This window comes from Callorhinus ursinus, unplaced genomic scaffold (assembly GCF_003265705.2).
Source record: "Callorhinus ursinus isolate GAN/ISIS: 27379988/994484 unplaced genomic scaffold, GSC_fseal_2.0 scaffold118, whole genome shotgun sequence".
Classification (NCBI taxonomy): domain Eukaryota; kingdom Metazoa; phylum Chordata; class Mammalia; order Carnivora; family Otariidae; genus Callorhinus; species Callorhinus ursinus.
The window spans coordinates 589,286-614,957 of NW_027397180.1; the positions used below are offsets into that span (position 1 = coordinate 589,286).

Here is a 25,672-nt window from a genome sequence, read left to right on the forward strand (position 1 = left end):
TCCAACAGGGCACTAGCGGGCCCTGCCCCTCGGAGCCCTTCCCGCTTCATGTCCCACAGCAGGAGAGCAGGGAGCATAGCCTCCACCCCAGGACTTGCAGCGTGGAAGCCCAAGTGCTTTGGGCAGGGCCCCAAGCTCACACACAGGAGCTGAGCAGTCATTTGGGGCTGGCTCCGCGGACAGCACCAGGCCCTGGACTGGCGTGCTTACCGAGGGGCTCTGCTGCTCACAGCCTGCAGGCCTACGGAGCTCAGTGGCTGGGAGTGGGGGCCGGCAGCCCTTCTGGCCAAAAGCCTGGGGGAAGGGGGCCAGCTGTCTTTGGCTACTCATTCATTAAGATGCACCAGAGTCTCTCCTGATGTTTCATCCCGGGAGCCTGGCTATGCCCGTGGGCAGAACCCGACCACCCAGCCCACTGGCACCCACGGGCTCGCAGGGTTCCTTCTGCGGGACAGGAACAGCTTCTCTGAGTCGGGCTTTGTACAGTGGCCCCCACCCCCTCGCTGGGCAGGCCGGGCCAGCATGGGCAGTGAGAGGCCGAGGCCCCTCGGCACAGCCCCAGGGTTGACAGGGGAGGGGAGAGAGCCCGGTCCTGCCCCTACCCCGCCAGGCGGCAGGGGCCTGCGTCGTCTGGGCAACCTGGCCAGGTCGGCCCCACCCCACATCACTGGTGAGGAGGCCTGGCTCCCAGGACCCCTCGGCCACCTCGAGGACTGCAGCAGAAACTGAACGGAAAACAGAGAAGAGTCTGTATTTCACACGTGAACTGGTTACTCCATCGCTCAGGAAAGCACACATCCGCTCGCAGCCAGGCCTAGAGCAGGTCGTAGAAGTAATCCAGGCCCTGGCCCAGCTCCCACATGGACACTCCGACGCCCAGCTCCCGGGCCAGCTCCAGCCGCACCTGCACAGACTGCGGGCCCACGGGCAGGCGTTAGCCCCACCTCTCACCGCTGGGGCAGCCCCAGTGCCGACACTGCTCACCAGGGCCTCACTGAGGACAAGGGTCCTTGTGGGGAGGGGTTGTACCTGCTGCCCCCACCCCCAGCATCAAGGCTGGCCCACACATACCTTCAGAGTTGGGTAGAAGACCATGTGCCTCCCACCGCGGCTTCTGCAAAACATGATGAGGCCTTCTGCCTCCTCCCAGCCTCTGCTTCTCCCGGCCCCCCCCCCCCCACAAATGGAAGGGCGTGCCGGCCCCGCCTCCCCTTCCAGCAGAGGTCTCCATCCTGTTGGAAAGGGCCCTCCATGGGTCCCACTCCTTGGGCTGGCCCAGCCCTCAGGGGCGGTGCTTGAGCTGGTGGCCCGGGGGGCCCTTGGCCAGCCTGGGCAGGCACACCCCTCACCTAGGGCTTCCTCCTGGACACTCACTTCTTGTACTCGAAGAAATGCTCTGCTGCCTGGCTGTCCCACACGATCCGGGGCCTGTGGTCCTTCAGCATCTGGATGTACCTGCGGGAGGCCGGGCATGGGTGTAGGATCCCCGAGACCGCCCGAACACCTGGAGGGGCACGGCACCTGAGGCTGTCACAGGCAGGGCAGCGGGACTCGGGGGGCCACCCCCCCCCCGGTGTAGGCAGTGCCCGCAGCACGCCCGGCTGTGGGAGGGTCACGTGTGCACCCTGGACAAGGGAGCATAGCACGGGGCCTGGGACCCTCAGCCCTGGGCCCATGTGGGCTGAGGGCTCGTGTCCTCCCTCAGGGGTAGGGGAAGGACAGATGCTGACAGATGGCCCCTGAGACTGGGGCAGTGGCCCCGGCGGCACCTGTGGACTGTGCAGCTGAGTGTGGGACGGCACCAAGGTTGGGTGTCCCGACCAGGCCTCCTGCTGTGTCCTCTCTGCCCCACGAGTGTCCACGTGGACGGAGTGAGGGCACGTGCATTCGGAGGCAGAGCAGGTGCTCATGGGGACTGCTGAGTGTCACAGGAGGGGCAAACTCAGAGCATGTGGCTCAGCGGTCACTGGTCACCCGGGGAGGTGGGGGCTGCCAAGAGGGTCCAGGGTTTCTTTTTGGGTGAGGAAAATGTGGAATTTGAGGTGCTGGCTGCACAACTGAATGCATAGAACGCCCTGCACGGCAGGCTTGGCCACGCTGAGTTTGTGGGGTGTGAAGGACGCCTCCCCCAAAAGTGACAAGGCCTCAGATTGGAGGGTTCCGGGAAGGCCAGACACAATCAGGGTGCATGTGTGCAGGACCCACCACAGCCAGGCAGGGAGGACCCCAAGGAGGGCGGGAGGAGCGCAGGGGCCCCCCTACTCCAAAGGAAACTAGCCTGTGGCTTCTCACCTTCCGTGGCGGGGCCTGAGGTCTCCCTGCACGCTACGCCGGGACCCCCACCCCGAGACTAGAGACACGCGAGGGGCTGGGTCGAGTCTAAGCCACCCATGCTGGACTGCTGCCGAGCTGCCCCAACCTCGGGAGGGGTCCCTGCCAGCCCACACCCCTGACCTCCCACTGGCAAGGGGGCCTGGGGCCTGACAAACACAAAGGGTGGGACCACATGCCCAGTGGCCTCTCCTTGTTGCTGTTCCGGCTGCAGCCAGAGCCACCGTGCCCCACCCCCTGCCAACCGATAGCCCCCTCGGAGCGGCCCCCTGACCCGGCTTCCCCGATGGCCCTGCGACAGTCTTCTCAGGCTGGGGGTGGGCAGAGCAGGGTCTCTCTGATGTAGGCCCCCGCTCTGAGTCCAGCAGGTGCTGGGCCAGTTGCTTCTCGGGTGACATGAGGACCCTGGCCTGCAGGCAGCGGCCCCCCCCCCAGGGCTACCTTTCATGGGCAGAACACAACAACCACAGCAGAAGGCACCCGGAGAGCCGAGCCGTGACAAAGGGTGCCCTAAAGCCAAGCAAGGCACTCAAGGAGGCCCGGGGCTGAGACAAGAGCAGGGTGCTTGGAGGCAGGACCCAGCAAAAGAAGGACAAAGACCAAGGCGCAGAGCTGGACAGGAAGTCGGCCCTGAGAAGCAGCCCAGGAAGGCCTCCCAGGGCCTGCTGGAGTGAGACGGGGCACAACATAGCGGCGCTGGCAGGAAAGGCCTCACAGGGTGGGGGCTGCAGGCCCCAAAGGTTCAGAAGAACAGGTGCCCACCTGGGTTGGTGCTGGGGATATTGTAGGGCCAGGCCAGGCCCTGGGGAACATCCTGGCTTGCCAGCGAAGCAGGACTTTGAAGGCATGGGGCCCTACAGATCAGCACCTAGACCCACACCACCTCCTGGGGGTTTCATAGCTGCCCAGGATCCCCAGAGTTGGAGACTGACCAGGCCACACAGAGGAGCCTGGCCACAGCCATGACAGGTCCATGTGTTGTCCAGGGACGGCCAACAGAGACTAGTAAGTTGGGAGGGAAACTCAGGCACTGCAGAGCACGGCCCCCTCCAGGCCCCCTTGGCAGCCACAGAACCCAGGCCTGGCCGGCAGAGGCCGGGAAACCACGTGCCAGGCCTGAGGGAGCTGGCCTCCTGCCCCCGCCACGGGCTCCTGGCTCTGTCTGGGGCCGAGCAGATGGTGAGGCGGCTGATCCCACACTCCCTGGGACACCTGCCACAAAGGGCCCAGGGCTCATCGTCGGAGAGGCCAAGACAGGCACGGCAGACGGCCCTGGAACAGGCTGCTTGGGCTTCTGTCGGAGTGAAAGCTGGCGAGCCTGAGTGACTGTGGGGCTCCCCAGCACCCCATGCTTGGCCCATTGTCAGCTGCATGGGGAACAGGGTCCACCATCGCAGGTTCCTGGGGGGGCTGGCGAGGGTGTGCATCCCGGTGAACTGTGTTTCTAGGGTGCTGGACTGGAGCCCACCCCACAAACAAAGGCATCAATCTACAGCCTTGCTGAGCTCCTCCGTCTGGCTCACGGATCAAAGAGATGTGGCCCTGGGAGGGGCACACATGTCAGGCCTCCTCTGCAGGCCAGGAGGTCTGCCTGGAAGAATCAGGCCGGAGGTGGAGTGAGACCTCTCAGGGCCTGAGGGGTGCCTCCCAGTTGGTGTTACAGGGGTGGGGAGGCACTCTGGTGTGGGAGGGCTCATGCCAGGTGGGGGAGGGTGCTCAGGCCACACTGGGGGGTCATGCTGGCACACAGCCCAGCGCCCATCACCCCACTCTGTGTGTGTCCTTTGTTCTCATCAGGAAAGACAGCAGCTCGCACCCCAGGACCGTGGGGGGGATGTGACCCCCTTCCTAGGCTCGACTGCCCTCTCGTGGAGGGAGGAGATGTCCCTCCTGATCCCCATCAGCCCCGTGGGCCCCTCCACGGGGCTAGCTCACTGTGATGCGAACGCCAGGGAAGGTGCTGTGCCGGGAACCGTGCTCTGCTTGAGACCCTACTTTGGCAAAGGTCTCCTAAATGTGAATCCGACTACGTGGGGGCCTGTGGGGAGTGACCACACTGAGGGCCGCATGTCTGCCCCTCCACAACTCGTCTGGGGCTTGAGGCTCAAGGATCCCTCGTTGGAACGGCAGCCTGCCACTGGGCCAGTCAGAAGCCCTTCCTGGGGCTCCTCACAGGGCTCAGAAGCCAGCCCCCCAGGTGCCCCAGCCCTGGACAGTGGGCACCCACACACCACGGCCAGGAGCATGGCCTCTTCTGCCCACCGAGGAGGGTGTGGCCCCCAGCCTACCAGGATCCGGAGGGGGACCGCCAAGGGAGGGGAAAGCCAGGCAGGAGGCGGGCACCTGCTCCTTTCCTCAAGCATCCCTGGGGGCCAAGGGCACCCTCACCCACCCGATCCCACGGCCCAGGCACACAAAGCATGACGGCGGGGTCTGTGCCGTCAGTCCCTTTGGTCCCACAGCCCGCGATCGCCCGGGGAATGTGGGGGGGACGCGGGGGGACGAGGAGCGTGCCGGGGGCCACCATCAGGACCAGAGTCTCTGGCCTGGCCCCATTCTACAGCGAGGCGGGAGGAGGCCTGGGGTGGGGGTGACTCTGGGGCAGCCCTACACCACAGCCCTCCCCAGAAGCAGATGGGACCCCTCGCCTGCCTCAAAATCCTCAGGCCGGTCAGCACCTGGTGCCTCTAGGCTGTAGTACTGACCCTGCCTGCCCGCCGCAGCCCTGCCACCCCTGCCCAAGGCCCTCGGCCCCTCTGCAGGACACACCCACCAGGCAGGCCTCCACATGCCCTTGAGGTGCGTGAGCCGCAGCACTGTGCCCGCTCTGACCCAGGGGAGGCCCCGCCGAGCTGTCACCTGCTCCCGCCAGGGTCAGGCAGAGGACCGGGCAGGGTGGCAAGTGCTCCTCCCTGACACACAGCCATACCCCCTGGGCCCACAGACCACTCTCCAACCAACCCCTGCCCTCAGGCAGGCCGCAGCCATGCCGCCCCCCTCCTCGGCCTCCCGCCCGCAGCTATCAGCGGGGCGCGGCTGGTGGGGAGGCGGAGGCCAGCAGCCTGGCAGGGGGGACACCTCAGAAGAAGGTGGGGAGCAGGGTGGGGGGACAGCCAGAAGCCCCCGCGTCTGAGGACAGGTGGCGTGCGGGGGCACGCATACCCACACACACCATCATAATCGCGGCTGTGTCTCCCCGCCTCCAACAGTCAGGGGCCAGACGCTGGCGGCCAGTGAAGGCCGTGTGGTGCCTTCCATCGTGTGACCTGGGCTGGTCGCGTGCGGGGTGCACTGCCAGGCTGGGGCTAATAAGCCCGAGAACGCACTCCACGTGCTGCTGTGGGCCCACATGGAGCGTATGAACAGTAACTCTCCACCCCTGAGGTGGTGGCAGAGATGAACTGTGTCCCCCAGATTCCTATGCTGGAGGCCTGGCCCCCAGCACCCCAAGATGTGGCCGCATCTGGAGATGGGGCCTTCACAGAGGTGCTGGAGGTAACACGGGGTCACTGGCATGGGCCCTGATCCCGAGTGACCGGGGTCCATACAGGAAGACGGAATCAGGACACAGACCCGCACGGAGGGACGACCCCGTGAGGACCCAGGGAGAGCAGGGCCGTCCACACACGAGGAGAGAGGCCTCAGGGGACCCCGCTCTGTCCCCGCCTGCATCCTGGGCTTCCAGTCTCTGGGACCGGGGGACGGTGAGCATCTGCGGTGTCTGTAAGGAGTGCAGGCTGCCTGAGCACCACAGGGCTAACATCTCCTGGCCCCCACAGGTCCAGGCCAGCAGAGCCTGAGGCTGGAGTAGAGGCAGGTGGGTAGGGGGCACTGGGGCCCTCTGGCCTTACACAAGTATGCTCCTACTCCCAGCTGACTGGTCAGCAGACACATGGCGAGGCTCCCTAAAGGCCTGGGGCTGGTGCTGGGAGGCCTGGGGCTGGTGCTGGGAGCCCAAGCTCTGGACGCGGCTCTGCGCACTGTTTCCTTGAGCCGGGCACCTGGTCAGGGACAGGGGCAGAACAGGGGCACCAGCAATACTTCCAGAACTTTCTCAGCAATCCCGTCAGAGAGGGGCTGCGGTGGGGAAGGGGCAGCGTGCGAGGAGCACAGAACAGCCCTGGCCAGAAGGACAGGGAAACAGGAAGGGGGAGCTCTCGGGGATGGGGTGGCCAGGTACCGAGAACCCCAGGCTGCTGCAGGGAGACGGGGCAGCGCCCCAGCAACCGACCAGGCACCATCTCAACCCCCCGGGAGCTGGGGAGCCACTCCTTGGCCTCCCTGCCCCAGCTCCTGCTGTCTATGCCACGTCCACGCCACTTCCCAGCAGAGAGGGGCAGGCCCTGGTTCAGAGACACAGAGTGTGCCCAGTGCCAGGGGCCAGGCGACGGGTGCCTGCAGCAGACCCCAGCATCGGCTGTGCAGACATGGGATGTGGTCCTGGAGGGGCCACCACCTGCCCATCCCCACCCCAGAGCACGGCAGATCCTGATGTGCCACCCACGGAGGGGCCCAACCCAAGGACAGCCGAGGTGAGAGGTGGTCGTGGCCCCTCATGGGCATTCTCCCTTGTCCTGGTGGCCCAGCCCTCGGAGCAGGAGGGGCCTGGAGGAAACAAGGAAGCCCCCCACCCCTCTGGGTAGGTGGCTGGTAGCAGCCCCTCAGAACCCTCGAGTCCAGCCAAGGGCCAACCAAGCAGCTTCTGTCCCCCCACCATGGCACAGCTGGAGGGGGTCACCACAGATGACAGGTACGGACAGGCCTGGCAGCAGCAGGCACTCAACACCCACCCCCCTGCCTAGGCTGACACAGTGTCCCTGGCAGAGGCAGGCCTGCAGGTCACCCGCAGACACCACCCCTGCAAGGACGGCAGGCTGCAACAGGCGCGCACCCAGGTCACAGCATCTGAACCCAATCTCCACCGACAGGACAGGTCTCTAGAAGAGCGGCTGGCTCACACGGTTTCCAGACACCCCAACCGAAGGTTGAGAAGATTCAGGATTGCCAAAACACCCAGTGCCCAATAAGGCAAAATTCACAACATCTGGCGTCCAACCAGATGTCTCCTCCCTCCACGAGAGGACAGTCAAGCCTAGGAAGGGGGTCACATCCCCCCCTGCTCAGTCCCGGGGTGCGAGCTGCTGTCCAGGGAAGGCCAGCAGCTCCTGATGAGAACAAAGGACACACACAGCTCTGCAGAGCTCCAGCCAGACAGGAGCACAGGAGGAGAGCCGCCGGCTGACCGGACCCAGGACGGGCCTGACTCGGGGCGCAGCTGTCGCAGCTGAGCCCACACGTGCGAAGAGCAGGAGATGTGGAGGACACGCGACACAAACTTCTGGACGAGAGCAGGAAAGGTGGGGAGGGGACAGCACGCGAGGCACGGGCAAAGAAGCCAATGAAAACCGAGCGAGAGAGAAAACGACACAAGTATCAGGGGGCGGGGACAAGTCCACCGACCTGACACACGTATCTGAGGGCCTGAAGGGGAAGAGAAAGAAAGGGGCAGAAAAAACGTTTAAAGAAACTGGCCAAAATTGTTCCAAATTTCATGAAAAGTATAAACACACGGGTCCCAAAAGCTCAATGAAAACCAAGTGCAAAACACATACAGAAAACCACATGAAGGGATGCCTGAACCAACACTGCGCTGGGCACTGTCCCGACGGACAGGTCACAGCAGAAAGATGGACACAGGAAAACCCAGGATCACACACTCAGCAAAAATATCTTTCAAAAAATCAACGCCAAATGAGGCTTCCGTGCCACTCGTGCTGGGAAGGCGGTCTGCACGCCTGTGGACGGGGCGGAACTTCAAGGGGTGTCCCGTCCCCCGACCTGAGAGGCTCAGCCCTGCCCAGCCCCTCCCCAGCTCTCAGCCACCACCTCCAGGAGACTCGCAGACCCCTGGCAACGAGGGCCTGGGATGCAGGACAGCAGAGGGGGCCGCGCTGCATGGTGGGGAGCCCTGGGCTCACCTGGCCCCAATGACGGGCTCACGCGCATCCCTGGAGGCTGCATAGTCCATGCCGTAGAGGTTGAGGCCCAGGAGGATCTTGCTGCGCCACTTGGACTTGGGGTCCAGGACCTGGACGCAGGCTCGAACCCAGGACAATGGTGCATTGGGGCCAGGCCTGAGGGGGGGAGGGAGGAGAGGGTTTCAGCAGTAGGCAGAGGCCTCAGGCCACGCACTCTGGGCACCTCAGGCTGTGGCGGGGGGAAGGGAGGGCAGCAGACACAGGCCTCCCGCGTGCCTTCTAGCTGGACCCGGGCCTCTGCGGTGGACAGAGGCAGCAGTGAGTGGGGCTGCGGCCCCGCCCACAGGGGCACCTTCTCGTTGGCAACACGGCGGGCCCAGGGTCAGCGGCCACTATGCTGGCAGGGATGGACACCCCAGGACGGTGTTCCCACGAGGGCTGTCCTCTGCCCTCCGTCAACCGCCCCGGAAATGTGAAGGCTGCCCAATGCAGGGGCAATTGTGGGCCAGGCCCCCCATGTCCCTGGAACCAAGTGCTGACAGCAGTGTGGCCCCAAGCATGCTGGTGGCAAACCAGGCCTTGCCCCTCTGCCTGTCCGGGGTTCGGGCCCCAGAGGAGGCAAGCATCTCTGTGCCAGGTCGTGGAACCCGCTAGGCCCTTGGCGCCCACACTCACTGCTGTGCTGTGGGGTAGTCGTAGGTCATGAGGCTGAAGCCGTCCAGCACGGGGGCCAGCTGCTCAAACTCCTTGTGTGTGAACATGCCCAGCTGGTCAGTCCTGCAACAAGATACACATGTCCACCACTACCCGTCTCGCACAGCCTGGCCAGCCCCGTCCCCAGCTGGCACCCGAGTCCACCTGAGGACCCAGCACGCTGGCTGTGGGGGCACCCAGACCATGCCCCTCCCTCCCTCCGCTCTGGGAGGGCTGCAGGTCACTTTCCCTGGAAAGTAACTGGTCACTCGGTTACAGGGCACAGCCCGCGGCTAAGTCAGGGCCACATTCCAAGAGCAGGGATGGGCTGAGAAGGCCAGCAGATGGAGCCCAATGTTGGCGGTCAAGCAAAGGCTCATTTCTGTGTCCCAGCCCTCCCCACCATGCATCCGAGGGCGAGAGCAGCCCAGCTCCGCCCAGGTGGTCTGCCTGCTAGCCTGTCTGCTCTGCCTGCAGCAGCCCCCAAGACTGCCAGATCCCCAGGGGGACTCTCCACATCGTGAGTAGAGACAGGACCCCTCTTCTTAGCCTGCACCCCGGAAACCCTGGGCAAGTGTGTCCCACTGCAGGGACCTCAGAGACGGTCATCCATTCCATGGGACCCAGGTGACCCTGAGATACTCTGTGTCAGGGCAGCCCCACTCAAGCCCAGAGCAGAGCCTCTCCAGCTGCCTTTGGGGGGAGCAGGCAGGATGCCAGGCCCAGGCCCCGCAGAGAAACGTGGCACCCACAAGACCTGAAGATAAGCAGTGCCAGCAGACAATGGCCTCAATGAGGAGCATCAGACACAATGGGGTGCTCAGGGACACATCTGGGGGCAGATGTTTTGCTGGGCCAGGACAGGGAGTCCCCATACTCCCTGATGGGGACAACCCCCCGGAGTGGGCCGGAAGATGCCAGGCCCCAGTAGAAAGAAGATGGGCCACAGGTGGCTTGTGGGTACACGTCTCGTACCCTCCAGGCCTCAGCCCTGGGGAAGCACAAGAACAGTGGGTACGCGGGCTCTGGGAAAATGCTTCCCATTTCAAAGGCTCACCCATCTCCAGGTGGGACATTCGCTTAAGAACCCAGACACCTAGGCCTGCCATTGCCGGACTCAGTGGCTCAGGAGGGGAGGCAGGGTGTGGGCGGCAGTGAGGCGGTCTAGTGGGGGGGGGGCACCCCTTAGTCCCATGTCTTGGTCCCTGCAGTGCCCGGTGGTTTCCGCAGAGCATTTGGTGCCAGAAACCTTCCCTGCTCAACTGGGAGAGGGGACCCCAGCCAGGGTCCTGGAGGGGCCAGGACCAGGTGTGAAGGAAAGGCCAGCTGGGGGCAGGATTCTGGCAGGCATGGGGCAGCAGGAAATGAGCTGGGGGGAGGTCCCCAGGAGGCCCACTAGCAAACCCGCTCCATGAGGCAGAAGGCCTGCCTTCTCCAGGCCCGCTGGTGCTCAGAGCAGACACTCCTGATGAGGGCCATGGGGGTCGGGGAGGCCCTTCTCCCGTTAATACCCTGCCCTGAGAAGTCCCAGTTTAGGGAGGACTGCTGGAGAAGTCTGGACCAGGCTCAAGTCAGGCACGACTCCCTGAGCCTCTCCTCCTTTGCGAATTTCAGGGGCTGCCCTGTCAGAGGCGGTTTCCGCTTTGTGGAGCCTATGCTACAATCCCACCCTCCCCTGTGCTCAGCACACCCTTCCTGGGGCATCCAGCTCTTCTGGGCCCATCCTCCACACGGGCACCAGCCTCCTGCAACAAGCCGGGCTCCCACACCCCTCCTGCTGGGATGGCCCTGGTCTGCCGGATGCTTCTGGCTGAGTCACCTTCTCTCCAGCCGTGGGCATCCCTCCTTTCTAGAAGGCTGGCAGCCACGCAGGCCCCTCTACTCTGAGAACCCACTGCTGCCAGCCTGCGTGCCTCCAGGGCCTCTGCCCTCCCCAGGACTCCCAAACCTCCATCCTCAGCCCCTCCTGCTTCACCCCCACATGGTGGACGCCTCCCTCATCCATCACCCTGACCGGCTGCCATGTCTGGGGCTGAGCCCCACTGCCGGTCACCCCACCTGCTGGGGACCCCATCTCTCATGGTGCCGACTGGTCTCTTCCCCAGAGAGGGTCCTGTCCCATCTCCCTAGTTCCGTGGCCACATGCTTGTAGCTTGACGCTGCACCCCTCTATCTTCCCCCAGACACCAAGACCGGCTACCTATTGGTGGTAAACCCCAAGTCCTACCCCTGACCAGCCCTCTTGTGGCCAACCCCCGTGGGGTCAGTGCAGGCTCTGTGCGTGGCCACTGGCCCCTGCCACCAGCCACAGGGCGGCCCCCAGTGTGTGCAAGGCAGGTGTCACTGACCGTACTCTATCAGGGCACCCACGTCTGCTCCCCACAGGCCTGGTGGCCCAAGCCCCTGACAGCCTCTGGAGCCCCAGACACAGGCCCACAGCAGGAAAAGGCATCGCATGCATGCTATCGTCCTCCGTGCCACAGCCGTGCTGAGGTGAGCAAAGAGCCCGACTGCGCCCTGCTGCAGAAAATGCCAAGAGGCATTTACGGGCTTGTCTGTTGGGGAGCTGTTAGCAAGAGTGTGTGTGTGTGTGGGGGGGGGGTCAATGTCGTCAGTAAACTGAGCTCCTGTGGGGCACCACCAGCCAGATCCTCGGGGGAAACACTGGGCGGGCGGACAGCTGGGACAGCCCAGCCCAGGCCCACACCCCGGTCGCCAAGAGGGGCTGGCCCGGCCGTGCCCACAGCCCATCACACCCAGAGCCCCCACCCTCAGCCCTGACCACACTGGCCACGGTCCCCCCGCCTCTGGACATCCACCTCAGCTGCCTTACGAGGGTGCATCCTCCCTTGGTGGCTGCAGGGTGAGGGGCGGGCCGTCTACTTCCTGCCTAGGTGCCAGGAGCTCGGGGTAAGAACCCCTGGGCACAGATGCACCCCACCGCAGTCCACCTGCCCTTCCAGGCCAGGCCCGGGGGTGGACCTGAGGGGCATCCAGCCCCCGCACCCTCCCACACTCTCCAGCATATCCTCTGCACCCCCGCCCTATGCATGTGCCAGAAGCTGCTAGGTTCTGTGCAGAGGGCTGCAGGTGGGCGCCCCGGCCCTGCCTCTGGCCGTGGGACTGCGCAGCACCAGCCCTCAGCCTGAGGAGATGCCCCCAGCCTCTGAGGATGTTACCTCCACTTAGGGCACCTCCTATACCCATCCCACAGACGGATACTGACCAGAAAGGATGACAGGGTCTCAACCTGGCCAAGCATCCCCGGTCCCCAAGCCACCCACAAAAACTGGGAGGAAATGGGCACCAAGCACCATGGCCAAACCCACAGGCTCTAGAGGGTCCACGCCTTGGCCTTCCCAGAGGAAAAGCTCCTCTTCCAGTCCCAGTCCCAGCCCCAACCTCAGGCAGCCACGAGAGGCCCCGCCCTGGGAGCAGCACAGCTCCCCACCGGAGCCAGCCCCAGGACACATGCGCACCCCACACACATTCACCAGTGTTCACAAATACATCCGTATGTGTGGGATGAAGGACGACAGACAGGTGGCGCTCCGGGTGGGCTCCCTCCCGGGTTGAGCAGCACCTGCCCTGCTCCAGGAGGGAGGTGTTGGCCTGTGGGACCCTCCCCACCCACAGTGGACTGAGGACCTTGAGAGTGTGGGGAGAAAACTCAGATAGCAGGCTGATGCCCAGGTAATGCAAAGGGCATGGGGGAGCACAGTCCACGGCCTCTGGTGGCACACGGTGGGGACTGTGGGGCATGAAGGCCAGGCAGGCACTGTCCCCAGGGAACTTCTGTCATAACTGCTGGAGTGCCCCGCAGGCTCCGTGGGCCAACTGGTGCTTCTGTGAGCCCGTCAGCCTGGGAACCACAGCTGGACATCACAGGCCCCAGAGGCCCACCCATCCTGCTGCCACTTGACAGGGTGGGCCAGCTGCTTCGTCCCAGGGCAGCAGGTGGGAGCCCAGTGTGCACCTGTGGGCCATGGGGCTGGGCTGGCAAAGGCCAAGCAGAGCCCTCAGTTGGTCCCACCCAGACCTCTGTGGCCGCCTCCCCAACAAAGCCCTGCCATCTGACCTTGGGTCTGCCCCTGGTCCCCACAACAGATCTGGAGCATCCATGGTGCCCAGCACTGGGTGACACCCTGGGCAGAGGGGACATGGCTCCAACAACTAGGGCCTGGGCTGCTCGTCCTCCCTGTGCCCTGGGTTCCAGAAGGGCTGCCTCACTGGGCTGGGGAGGGTGAGCAGCCAGGCCAGGGAAGAAGGTGGTGTGACCACACAGCCCGGAACTCCCAAGGATGCGGCAGGTGTGGATTCCCTAAAGCTCTGTGTTGTGGTGAAGCTCCAGGGCTATAGCTGAGAGTGAGTAGAAGTGTCTAAAAGACGCAACCCCTCAAACTGAGGAACTCCTAACATCTTCCAACGCTTGGCTGGAAGGGCGTAGCCTTCTGCTGCTGATGTGCGAGGAAATGCCACCGTGGCTGACATGGATGCCCAGCCCCAGCTCCCACGGCATCTACCCACCCAGGGCTGCTACTGACTGGGACAGAGCTGCCCGCCCCCAGCAAGCAAGGCACTTACCCGGGAGTGACAGCCGGTGGGATGACCAGGATGGCCAGCAGCCGGGCCTGATGCAGGGCCTCAGCCAGGTGGGTGAGCATGTGGATGAGACCCCTGCAAAGAACCAAATCAGGAACAGGAAGTCGAGGGGCCCGACCCAGACCCGCTACAGGGCAGGTGCCCCTTCATGGGCACTTTGTGCCCTGGAGGGCTCCAGTGTGGCCCTGCACCGTGCAAACGCTTGAGCACCAGGGCAGCCCAGCAGGTCCCGCAGGGGTCACCCTCCACCCAAACTGGGCCTGCTCAGAACTTGGCTGGTCCCTGTCCTTCCTCGCTCAGGGTCACCGAGAATGGCATGGGGAACAAAGGGGCATTTGGGCAGCACCCCATCACCTCTGGACTCTCCCAGACACACAGCCTGCCCAGGGGGTGGAGAAGGACCTACATGTGCCCAGCATGCTGACCTGCTGGTGGCTGGGTCAGCCCAGGCCACGAAACACCACCTGACCTATTGGGTGCCACACAGCACCTGAGAGATGCCCCAGGACCAGAATAGTGAGGACAGCTCCACCAACCAGGCCTTGTGCTGTGGGGGGAGTCCTAGCCTAGTACCCAAAGCACTGGCCTCAACTACCCAGCCCCCTCCTGTGGCCACTCCCAGTCTGGAAGACACCCAGACACAGCCGTCTGTCTCAGTCCTAGGCAGGGGGGCATCCTCAGCCCTAGGACACACAGAAGGAACACCTGTAGGTGGGCATCAGGTGTGACTCTCCACTTGTGCATGGGCATGTCTCAACAGGAAGTGGGGCACCAGGTGGGGGACTGAGAAGCTGGAGTCATGGACTCCTCTGGCCCTAGAGGCGTGGCAGGTATGCCCAGTGGAATGGAGACTAACCCGGCTCCAGGCACCACCCTGGGAGCACCTGTCAGGCACCCCTATCCCCCTCATGCCATGTAGCAAGGACCACCAAGTGACAGGTGCCCAGGAGCCCTGCAGGTGGCTAAGCTGCGCTCTGTGTTTAGTCTGGCCTGGGCCCAGTCTGCAGAGCTCAGTGAGTCCACCCCTCACGCACAGTGCAGATCAGAGGGGCTAAGGCACTGGGATTCTCACCAGCATGGATGGTAGGGCTGTCCTGGCTACCCTTGCACGGCCAGGGCATGGGGCCCAGTGCCCACCTCCAGGCCCCACTCCACACAAGTGTGCAAAAGAAGGGTGCGGCCCCGGCTGTCTTGACGAGGGTGGGCCGGGTACTGACTGCTGGAGCGCGGCTCAGGAGTGAGCCCTGGCGCGCGGAGCCTCTCCTGCAAGGAGGCGGCCTGGGCTCCAGTCAAGTCCTTGGGGAGCACACGCCCCTATCCACTCTGCAGCACCCCCTGGCACTGGCTGTCCTGGCTTTCTGGACAGCCCCAGGGCTGTGTCTTTGTGAGAGGGGAAGGGTGGTCTTGTGCCTCTGGGGCAGCACCCACCAGCTGGGAACCTGGGGTCACCTGTGTGCCCTGGGCATGTGTGGAGGGGACCGGGCCACTCACTAGAGCTGGGCACCATCCCTGCGTGCTGCAACTGCTCAGACCACCTGCTCCTCCCCAGTGCACCTCTGTGGGAGGGAGGCCCGGGGGACCCGCGTCCAGGGCGTCAAGGTGATGCTGTGCCACCGTGCCCACCACACCACGCAGGCCATGTGCCCCACAGCAACTGCCGACAATGGCCTTACCAGGCTGACCTCTGGAGAAGGAACGGTGCCCTCGGACACCTCGTCAGACACCCCAATGAGAGTGACAGGTGGGGACGGCCTCATGAAATGTTTCCATCATGCCTCGTTGCTGCCAGGCCCATTCCGTCCTGGGAGATGGCTCCCAGGTAGCGATGTACCCAGAGCCACCTGTCATCCTGGCTGCTCTCTGCCCCACTCCACCTGGCCCCTGACTGCCCTGCTGGCCGCCCCCTCATCACGGGCCTGCTACATCCTGGCTGCGGCTCAGGTAGGCGCCCACCCTCTGCAGCGAGCCGGGGCAGAATGAAGCTGCCTGGTGAGAAGCTGCAGGGGAAGGTCTCCAGCTCCGCCTCCAGAAGGTGCTGGAAGGTCACCTTGCCAGGTATGTTGCCTGGGAGGAGAAGTGAGGAAGGTCTCTTGGCCGAGAGCCAGGACCCCAGGCACACTGGCCCTGTGCCAGCTCCCGATAAACACAGGAAGCCTCTCCACTTGGCACTATCTCTACCCGTCCTCCCCGCCGAAACTGGGCTAATGGCCCTCCTAGGGCTAGGGGCTGGGGCCCAAGTGCAGTGGGAACCACAGCTGCCCACACAGGCCTGTCCCTCCAACCTGAGCAAGGAGCCCCCAGGCATGCCTGGCTCCAGGCACAGACGAGAGCCAACAGCATGCCTTCCACCTGTACTCGGGCACTGCCTCTGAGTGGGCAGAGAGTGGCCTGCAGCTGCAGGACAGAAGGGGGCCGCCCTGGGGGCAGCCCTAGCCCAGTGCTCCCTGCTGGGGCAGGCAGGCGCGGAGAAGCGGGGGCGCGGGGCGAGGACGGAGGGACTCAGGCTTTGAGCTGGGACTCCTTCAGGCAGAAAAGGGAGGGGATGTTCCAGAGCCAGTGGTAGCTGGCTGACAGCTCCTGCTGTCCCTGGCACCGTGCGGGCTACACCAGCACTCTGCCACGCGAACACCTGAGACACTCTGCGCAGCACAGCTCGGGACTCCCTCGGCCCTTCGTGGAGCTGACCCCCATGTCCCTGATGGAAGTGGGTGGTGGTTGCTGCAGGCAACACGTGACCACTCCCGCCCGGCCTGGTCCCTCTGGCCACAGGCAGGGTGGGTGCCACCGTGAGGGGAGCACGCAGAGCCTGCGGGCCTGGGCAGCTGACTCTTGCCCTAGACGACTCGGTGGCCAGAGTCAGCGGATCTCTTCTCAGCAGAGGGGCTCCTGCTCATGTCCAAGCCTGACCCTGCCGTCACCACCTGGGCCAGTCTCCCCCAGCGCACTCCTGGGGGATGCTTATCACATTCCCTTCACCATCCACGCAGGCGTCCAGGCGGGCAAAGCAACAGTGCAGCCAGAGCCGGACGCTGGCCCTCGGCTGCTTCCAGGGCCATCCCTGTCCCTGGGTGTAGACCGTGGGAAGAAGGCCCTCCCCGCGACGGCCCTCCCTCAGTCCTTCCTCTACCCCCTCCAGGACGCCGGGGGGACAGGAAGAGCACAGAGCCCACTCACATGTGCTTCTGGCTCAGCAGCTGGCTCCAGACCTCCACCACGAAGCCATCCAAGTGCTGGCTCTGAAAGGCACAGGGCAGATGGGGAGGGTCCAGTGAGCCCGGAGTGGGGGGTGGGAAGGTACAGAGAGCCAGCCACTGCCACCCACACAGTGAGGTCATGGCAGGCCCCGAAGCCCCTCTTTGAAGGGTGCAGTGTGGAGGTCCCCAGAGCAGCCAGGAGCAGAGGGGCTTGGCTTCGTGTGTCCCGTCCGCTTGTGTGCCTCTCCAACCCCAACCCCTGGGGGCCTGAAGGGCCAGGAGGGCAGTGGGCAGCCGGATATCGCCCAAGGGCAGCCTCCCAGCCCAGAGGACCTCTGTGGTCAAGAGGAAGCCTAGGGCAGCCTGTGCTGAGCCCATGCAGTGCCAGGCCTCACCTTGGCCACCTGGACCACGGTCTTGCCAAGCTCTTCTATCTCGTCCTCGCTGTCTAAGACATTCCGGAAGTCCTCATGAGTCCAGTCCTCAAACAGGAGTCGGGGCACTTGGGGAACAGACCCACACAGGGATTGTGACCCCTCTGTACTTGGCCCCGCCCTCAGGGCAGCCCTTGGCCACCACAGCAGAGCGACCACATAGCTGAGCGCCCACATGGCCTGCCAAGGGAGGGGCGTTGGGTAATGCCGACCTCTTTCCCCCTCACACACTAAGTTTCTGGGTGCCCGCTCCTCACGCCTGGCTCCTGCCGGAACGACTTCCACTCTGATTGGTCCCTAGCTGGCCCCACCCCCCAGGGCTCCTCCTGTCCGGCCATCATCTATCCCCTTGCTCCAATCCCCAGCCCCTGCTAAGCCCACTCTACTTTGGCAGCACCCTTGCCAGCTGTGAGCTCCCAGGACTGGGCAGGTGGGGCCGGCATCACTCTCAGCCCAGTCCTGCCAGGGCCTCTACCTCACAGTATGTGGCTTAAGGGCTGGGTGCCCTGACAGCCCAGGCCCAGTGGACTTACCAACACGTAAGCCCTTGGCCTGCTTCCTGACTGCCCGCATCCACCCTGTGGGACAAGGAGAGCCCAGTCAATGCGGGGACACATGAAGACCCAGCCCACCCCAAGGAAGAAAACGCCGGGGCCCCTGCAATGGATGTGCAGAGGGGAGGCAGCAGGAGAGAATCTGTGGGTCCAGCCCCCTTCTCCTCTTCCTCCCCCTGCAGAGCAGCCAGGGCAGGTCAGACCTCTAGGTCACTGGGGAGAAAGTGGTGGCATCGGCCACATCTAGAGAAAAGTAGCCTCCAAGGCGGCTAGGACTGTTTCTTGGAGCTAAAGGGTGCCTGAGGGCCAGGTCCCAGTGCTGCCCAGCCTGTGTCTTCTGACACTGCCCTCCCAGCATCGAGGGATGACTTCAGGTCTCAGAACACCACAACTAGCTAACACACCCTCTCTCCAAACCCCAAAGGGGGACGGCTATGTGAACTTGGATGCATGCTCACAGAGGTGGCTGCCAAGATAGCCAGGCCCTCCTGGACACCTCCTCCCTGGACCCTGTGTACAAACTGCCAAAGGGACAGGGTTTGGGCCAATGCCAGACGGTCTCACCTCGTGCACATACACTCAGCTACACACACACTCCCAGACATACAGAGTCCCACCCTCACACTCACACACATGCACTCACACCCTCTGGGCCCTCAGAACGAGCACAGATGGGCAGCAACGTGAGAACCTTGGTCCACGTCGTGAAGGCCGGTGACCTCAAACATCTCCCGACCCCGCCGCTTCAGCTGCAGCCACACAGGCGAGATGTGCGTGAACTTGCTCCCAAAGACCTTCGCAACATTGTAGCCATGGCTGTTCCACTGGCAGAAAATGGAGAACAGGTGAGTGCACTTGCAGCTGGGGACAGAGGGCCCTAGAGACACCAGAGGACCACCTGTGCCGTGTGGGACAAGTCCCCAGAAAACCCTCGGGATGGCTGTCAATTCTTCCGGAGGCCTCTCTCCCCATGTACCTGCATGGCAGCAACCCCGGGAGGCGAGGACCCCAGTGGCCACCTTGCCCTTGGGACCTCCCTATCTGCCCCAGGGCCTGGCTTACTGGAGTGACGTAGCCCAGGACGTCCCCAGCAAAGTGCCTCTCCCGGGCCTTTGCTGAGCAGTAGCTACGATGCTCCAGAACCACATCCTCAGCCCTAAGGTCGGTCACCACCAGACCCCGGTCTTGGACAGGCTTCTCTGAAAACTGTGTCTGAAATAAAAGCAACAGGACAAAGTGGTCAAGGCCTGCTGTCCACAGGCAGGACACGGGACCCCGAAGAACAGCAACGGTGCTCTGATCAGCCAGGCACTGTGTCCTGGGATCAACACAGTGCCGCTGATCGGAGACCACAGGGAAAGGCCTACCCTTGAGGAGCTGACAGTCCCTGAGGACTCACTCTCCCATCCCAGAAAAATGGCGCAGAGGCATGGCATGTCTCTTGTTTGATCCACTCGACCACCGCTAATATCATAGAACTCCACAAGGCAGGACAAGAGTATGGCCATGGGAAGAAGCAGAGGCAGGGTGAGGGCCGAAATCTGGGCCAGTGGCCCCTTCACCAGAAGCTGCTCCCTCTCAGGCCATTGGCCAGAGCCCTGGGCAACACCGGCCAGCTGCCTGAGGAGGCCAAGGCCCCAGCCTCCCGGCTTACAGAGCACTGCATGACAGGCCTTGGCACATGACTCCAGGGGGCAGGAAGAGGTCAACCCCCAGAACACCCCTACCTTCTCCAGCAGCGTCTTCGAGGCAGCCTTTTTGGCATCTGACTTTGACAGAGTAGTATGAACAGAGCTGCAGGCCAGAGCAAGCCAGAGCGTGCTGAGCAGTGTCCTCATGGTGGGAGTATCACAGTGCAGTCCAACCTCGGGGGCCAGGGGGCTGTAGAGAGAGCAGGGCACACATGACCACCAGCAGTGTAGGGTGTCCCCTCTGCCAAACGGAGCACCTCATAGGGCTTGGGTTCTTGTGGCACTGGCCTGGGCACTGGCCCTAGACAGAGCCCTACCCTGGGCCAGCCCTAGTGGCCTGACTAGCCTCTGGCACTGCTGGGCCCCTTGTTCCTCAGATGTCCAGAAAGGGGCCTCCCTGCTGCTGGTCAGAAAGCCTTCCCCCACTGCCTCAGGGCTGCCCTGACCACGGGTGCCATCCAGGAAAACGGTGGCTGCCCCCCACCAACCCAAAGAAATCCAGGCTACTGGAGGCTTAAGTGTAAAACAGCAGCACCATGGAAAGACCTAGAAGAAAATACGGGTGCCCGCTTCTGTAAACTCAGGGCCGAGAAGGCCCTTCCAAGTGCGTCAGCAATGTGGAAGTTAGGGAAGAACAGGCCAACGGAATTCATTATATAGAAATGTGACAGGGGCGCCTGGGTGGCTCAGTCGTTAAGTGTCTGCCTTCGGCTCAGGTCATGATCCCAGGGTCCTGGGATCAAGTCCCACATCCGGCTCCCTGCTCAGCGGGGGAGTCTACTTCTCCCTCTCCCACTCCCCCTGCTTGTGTTCCCTCTCTCTGTCTCTCTCTGTCAAATAAATAACATCTTTAAAAAAAAAAAGAAATGTGACACTTTCATTTAGGAAACAAAAAAGCAAATTTAAAGAAATAATAAACCAGAAAAAAATTAGAACGTACTTCACAAAGCATTCCTACCCATTATCTATCCATAATGAGCAAAGAACTTTTACAAATCAAGAATAAGAGGCTCCAATAAAAAATGCCCCACTATAAAAATATAGGAAAACGAAGAGGTATGGTCATATCTCTTAGTACACAAAACCCCAAACTCCCTAACACACAGCTGCCCCATACAGACATGCTATCACAGGTACCCTGTAAAGCCAGGCATACCCCATAATAGAGATACCCCATAATAGATATACTGTGTAATAAAGACTCATTGTAACATAGAGATATCCCACAATGCAGAAGTACCCCACGTTATACACGCCCAAGATGCAGAGATGCCTGTAATACACAGAGATGCCCTGGGGTACACAGAGGCACCCTGAAATACACAGAGATCCCCCCGGGATACACAGAGATCACCTGGGACATGCAGAGACGCCCTGGAATATGCAGAGATCCAATACACAGAGATCCTCTGGAATAGGCAGAAACACCCTGGAATACACAGAGACGCCCTGGAATATGCAGAGGCACCCTGGAATACACAGAGATCCCCTGGAATACATAGAGATCCCCTGGAATACGCAGAGATCTCCTGGAATACACAGAGATCCTGTAGAATACACAGAGATCCTCTGGAATACACAGAGACGTCCTGGAACACGCAGAGGCGCCCTGGAATATGCACAGATCCCCTGGAATACAAAGAGATACTCTGGAATATGCAGAGATCACCTGGAATATACAGAGATGCCCTGGAACAGGCAGAGATCCCCTGGAATACTCAGAGATGCCCCGGCATATGCAGAGACACCCTGGAATGCGCAGAGATCCCCTGGAACAGGCAGAGATGCCTTGGAATATGCAGAGATCCCCTGGAATATGCAGAGATCCCCTGGAATATGCAGAGACACCTTGGAATGCGCAGAGATCCCCTGGAATAGGCAGAGACGCCTTGGAATACACACAGATCCCCTGGAATACGCAGAGGCACCCTGGAATACACAGAGATCCCCTAGAATACGCAGAGATGCCCTGGAATACACAGAGATCCCTTGGAATACACAGAGATCCCCTGGAATACGCAGAGACACCCTGGAATACACAGCGATCCCCTGGAATACACAGAGATACCCTGGAATACACAGAGATCCCCCGGAATACACAGCGATTGCCTGGAATAGGCATAGACGCCCTGGAATATGCAGAAATCTTCTGGAATACTCAGAGACACCCTGGAATACACAGAGACACCCTCAAATACACAGAGACACCCTCAAATACACAGAGATCCCCTGGAATATACAGAGGCGCCCTGGAATACACAGAGACCCTCTGGAATATACAGAAATGCCCTGGAATATGCAGAGATCTCCTGGAATAGGCAGAGATGCCCTGGAATATACAGAGATCCCCTGGAATACACAGAGGCGCCCTGGAATACACAGAGATCCTCTGGAATACACAGAGATGCCTTCAGCCCCAGAAACAGCACCTCAGCTTCACTGGCAATTAAAGGAGTAGACGCGCAGTGTTGGTGAGGACTACAGGGTACAATGCTAATGGTGTGGACTTGGGGCAGCAACAATTCTCGCAAGCTGTTCCTGGGAATTCAATTTGCGAAAATCTTTTGCATGACAATCTAGTCATAAGTATACTTTCCAACACGTGTTTCCTTTCACAAATTACACTTTGGGGGACTTCTGCACTTATGTGGAGAACCCATGAGGAGGTTCATCACAGTACTGTTGAAGGAGAGTAACACACATTTCCATATGCTGGAGTATGGACAGGCACTATGATGCTCACAGTGCACCGGTCGGTGCAAAAGGATCTCAGCTTTATTTAAGAATTCCTATGTGTACACACACCTACAGAGAAAGTACAGAAAGGGTGATGCTAAACAGTAAATGAGGAGGCTATCTGGACTGCTGATCATTCCGTACCTTTTTGGCTTTAGCTGTATTTTCTGGCTTTCCTGCACTGGACTTTTATGAGCTTGCAGTCCTCTTCTAGGCTCTGCCCCCACCCCTCCCCCCGCCAGCAATGCTGACTCCTTGTCTCTCACTCTCAGGGCAGCTGAGTAACAAGCAGGCCCAGGCTGGCTGTAGTCCTTAACGAGGCTCCAAGGTGTGCACACGTGTTGGTCCACAGACTCACGGCCCCGGTGGACTGCCCCCTCCAGACCAGCTAAGGAACCACTTGCTGGCAGAGCCAGAGGAGACCCTACAGGCCCTGGGGAGCCAGCCTAGCCTCCTGCCCCGCAGGCAGGCATGTGGCCTTTCCTCAGGCTTTGGGGTCGCCAGAGCCCCAGCCAGGCAGGGTACGCCGTCAGGTGCCGATGGAGTCCGGCCTTCCGCAGCACTCACCCCTCCATCCCCTCCACCCCGTTGACCTCCTGGCCAGGAGCTGGTCTGATCTCCTCCAAAACCCTCCTCTCCGGCTGCTTCCCTTCACAGAGCAGCAAGTCTGCACACTGAGGCACTGGATACTCCCACAGCACACCTGTGCGGGGCCATGGGAGAATAAAGCCCGGGTGGGGAGCCCTGGAGGTCGCTCCCCATGAGGCAGGGAGGTACAAAGGCCTGGCCCAAGGGCTTCACGGGAGGACAGAAGGACACAGCTGCACGGGCAACTCTGAAGGGGCTGTGGGGAGGGATACAAAGACCCAGGCCCAGATTGCCATCTTCTGCCCCCTCCCCTCCCCAGCAGCCCCTCTCCTGACACCTCCTGGCAGGAGGATCATCGAGGACAACAGCCCCTGCCTCCTCCCATCTTGTGACCACAGCTCTGACTTGGGGTCTCTCAGCCACAGCAGAGGGCAGGTGGCACAGAACTCACACGGGCAGGCTGAGATGGCAGCTGCCAAGCTATGAGGGGCTAACTCTAGGAGGCCTAGCCACCAGGAGGCCAGAGAGGCACCTGAACAAACATGGGCTGCAGAGCCAAGAGGACAGCTGTGCAGGGACAACCCCACCTGCTGGCAGGAGCCACATGGAGTGGGACAGAGGGCCCCCTCGGCCAGGCACCCCCACCTTTGACCCCAGCCCCTCTGGGTCCACTCCATGACCTCGGTCTCCTCCTCAGCTGCAGGGTGGAGGTCTGGGTCACAGAGGATGGAAGGTATGAGAAACCAAGCAGGAGGGAGGTCCTCAAGCAATCCACAGGGGCCTGGGGTGTGCCCCAATAGCCTTCTCGCCCTCTGTCCATGGCCTGTTGCCCCACCTGCTGCCCACCCACCCAGAGACCCCTCTGCCTACGGCTCACCCGCCCCTTGACCTGTGATTTCACACTAAGGGGAAGGAAGAGGAAAGGGTAGAGATGGGGCTCACCTGGGGGAAGGGAGATGGACCCTGCCAGGCTCTGTACACAGTGCAGGGAGCAACCAAGAGAGCCAGACTGAGCTCGAGGCCTGGACTGGCACTGCCACTGACTGACTGTGCCCAGTGGCCAGCCCTGGGATGAGGCACGATGGTATGAGAGGGTTGCTCACGAGTGCCGGGCTACTCCCTGACTGGCCATGAACCTTCCACACCGAATGCCTGACATGTGGTGCTGAGGACACAGTGTGTGAGCTGCTATGACATGTGGGGTGCTTGAGCAGCAGCAAGGCCCTTGTCTGCACCTCCCATGGCTCCCTGATAGGAACCGTGGGCCTGAGGGCAAATTCTCCCATCGTGCTCTCTGCAGAGCCCCTGCTCTCATGTCCATTTTTTCCACACACACCAATGACCTCCTTTAGGCAGCACAGCCCCCGCACAGTGTGGTGTGTAGAGAGCACTTCATGTCTGTGGTCGCCGAGAGGGACCTGGGGAGGCAGGGGTCTCCGATCTGCTCTAATAACCGAGAGCCCCACTATTCCGGGGGCTCCAAGCTCCTGGGAGGATTGTTTCAGCAGTGTGTTGACCAAAGGACAGCAAGTCACAGCAGTAACTTTCAAATGTTTTTTGAGACCCACAGTTAGAGTGTATCATAGCCCAGTACATGTGTGTATGCGCCACGTGTGCATATGCACTGTATATGTCGAGTGAAAGCCACTAACCAGAGCTAACCATGCTCTGTGATATACCGACAATTTTCCTATTTCATTTTTAAGAAACTGATTTTTAGGGGTGCCTGGGTGGCTTGAGCATCCGACTCTTGCTTTCGGCTCAGGTCATGAGATAGAGGCTTCGCGCTCAGTGAGGAGTCTGTCTCTTTCCCTCTGCCCTCCTCCCATGTGTGCTCCTTTGCTCACTCTCTAAATGGATAAATCTTAATTAAAAAAAAAAAGGAAATTGATTTTTACCCATCAAATTGGTCTCACTATTCAGTAATATGCAGTTTGAGAAACGCTAACAGATGTGCCCTGAGTGTGTCACCAACATGCTGCTGGACCAAGAGCCAACTTTCTGGTTAACAGAGTTCAGCTGCTCCCGCACAAAGTGTAACGGCCAGTCACAGGCATTCTCGCCTGTGAGCACAAATCCTGGAACCAGCTGTATTCCTGGGTGAGGAGTGGGTGCGCTCTGGGAAGGAAAGGCAGCGTGAGAGGCAGGACAAGCACAGCCCTGGTGACATTTATTGACCGTGTGCTACACATCAGGCCCTGGGACACAGGAAGTGGAGTAAATCCTGCTCAGAGGCAAAGAAGCTGCAGGGTGTGGCCACGGTGCTACACTAACTCAACTGAGTGATGGACACGGGATGCCACAGATGGCTCAAGACCCAGTTTTGCCACCAACCCACGGTCCCCTAGCTCTGTGGGAAGCATGGGCTGACAAGTTACCCTCCATCACGGGAGGTCTACAGCTTTCAAGGCACATGGCCGAATGAAGAGGGGTCCACCCTAGCGCACCCCAACAAGCATGGGGCCGCCTGCCGCACAATCTGGCTTGGCCTCTGGGGACAGGGTGGCCACCACTCTCTGTCTCACCCACATTCTCACACCAGCCCCACACGCTCACACCCACCTCAGTCACACTGAGCGTGTTGGTCACACTCACTGTCTTCACTCAGGTCCTTACTCCCACACCGTCTTGGACAAACTGGCTCTCACACCTCCACTCTCACCCCCGCAGTCTCGCAGGCCCCCACGCTGACACCCGCACTCACACCCGCTCTCTCGCGGGCCCCCACGCTGACACCCGCACTCACACCCGCGCTCACACCCGCTCTCTGCGGGCCCCCACGCTGACACCCGCACTCACCCCCGCACTCACCCCCGCACTCACACCCGCACTCACACCCGCTCCCTCGCGGGCCCCCACGCTGACACCCGC

General features: G+C 61.7%; 1 protein-coding gene across 6 annotated transcripts in view; it reads right to left on the reverse strand.

Moving 5' to 3' along the window:
• Positions 1-735: 735 nt before the first annotated feature.
• Positions 736-25,672, reverse strand: part of CHID1 (chitinase domain containing 1) — a 26,036-nt gene continuing 1,099 nt past the window's right edge. For 2 of the 6 annotated variants that reach the window (XM_073889784.1, XM_073889783.1), the window contains exons 2-13: positions 19,514-19,667; positions 18,849-18,998; positions 18,478-18,610; positions 17,766-17,810; positions 17,194-17,300; positions 16,779-16,840; positions 13,587-13,679; positions 8,985-9,086; positions 8,310-8,465; positions 1,375-1,455; positions 1,072-1,133; positions 736-913 (exon numbers count right to left, since the gene is read on the reverse strand). In XM_073889784.1, coding sequence (XP_073745885.1) covers positions 783-913; positions 1,072-1,133; positions 1,375-1,455; positions 8,310-8,465; positions 8,985-9,086; positions 13,587-13,679; positions 16,779-16,840; positions 17,194-17,300; positions 17,766-17,810; positions 18,478-18,610; positions 18,849-18,998; positions 19,514-19,624 — 1,233 coding nt within the window. In that variant the 5' untranslated portion in view covers positions 19,625-19,667 and the 3' untranslated portion in view covers positions 736-782. Of the gene's footprint in view, positions 914-1,071; positions 1,134-1,349; positions 1,456-8,309; positions 8,466-8,984; positions 9,087-13,586; positions 13,680-16,778; positions 16,841-17,193; positions 17,301-17,765; positions 17,811-18,477; positions 18,611-18,848; positions 18,999-19,513; positions 19,668-20,417; positions 20,440-22,780; positions 22,917-25,672 lie in introns of those variants that run through there. The other 4 variants (XR_012377189.1, XM_073889786.1, XM_073889782.1 and 1 more) reach the window with 4 other exon arrangements.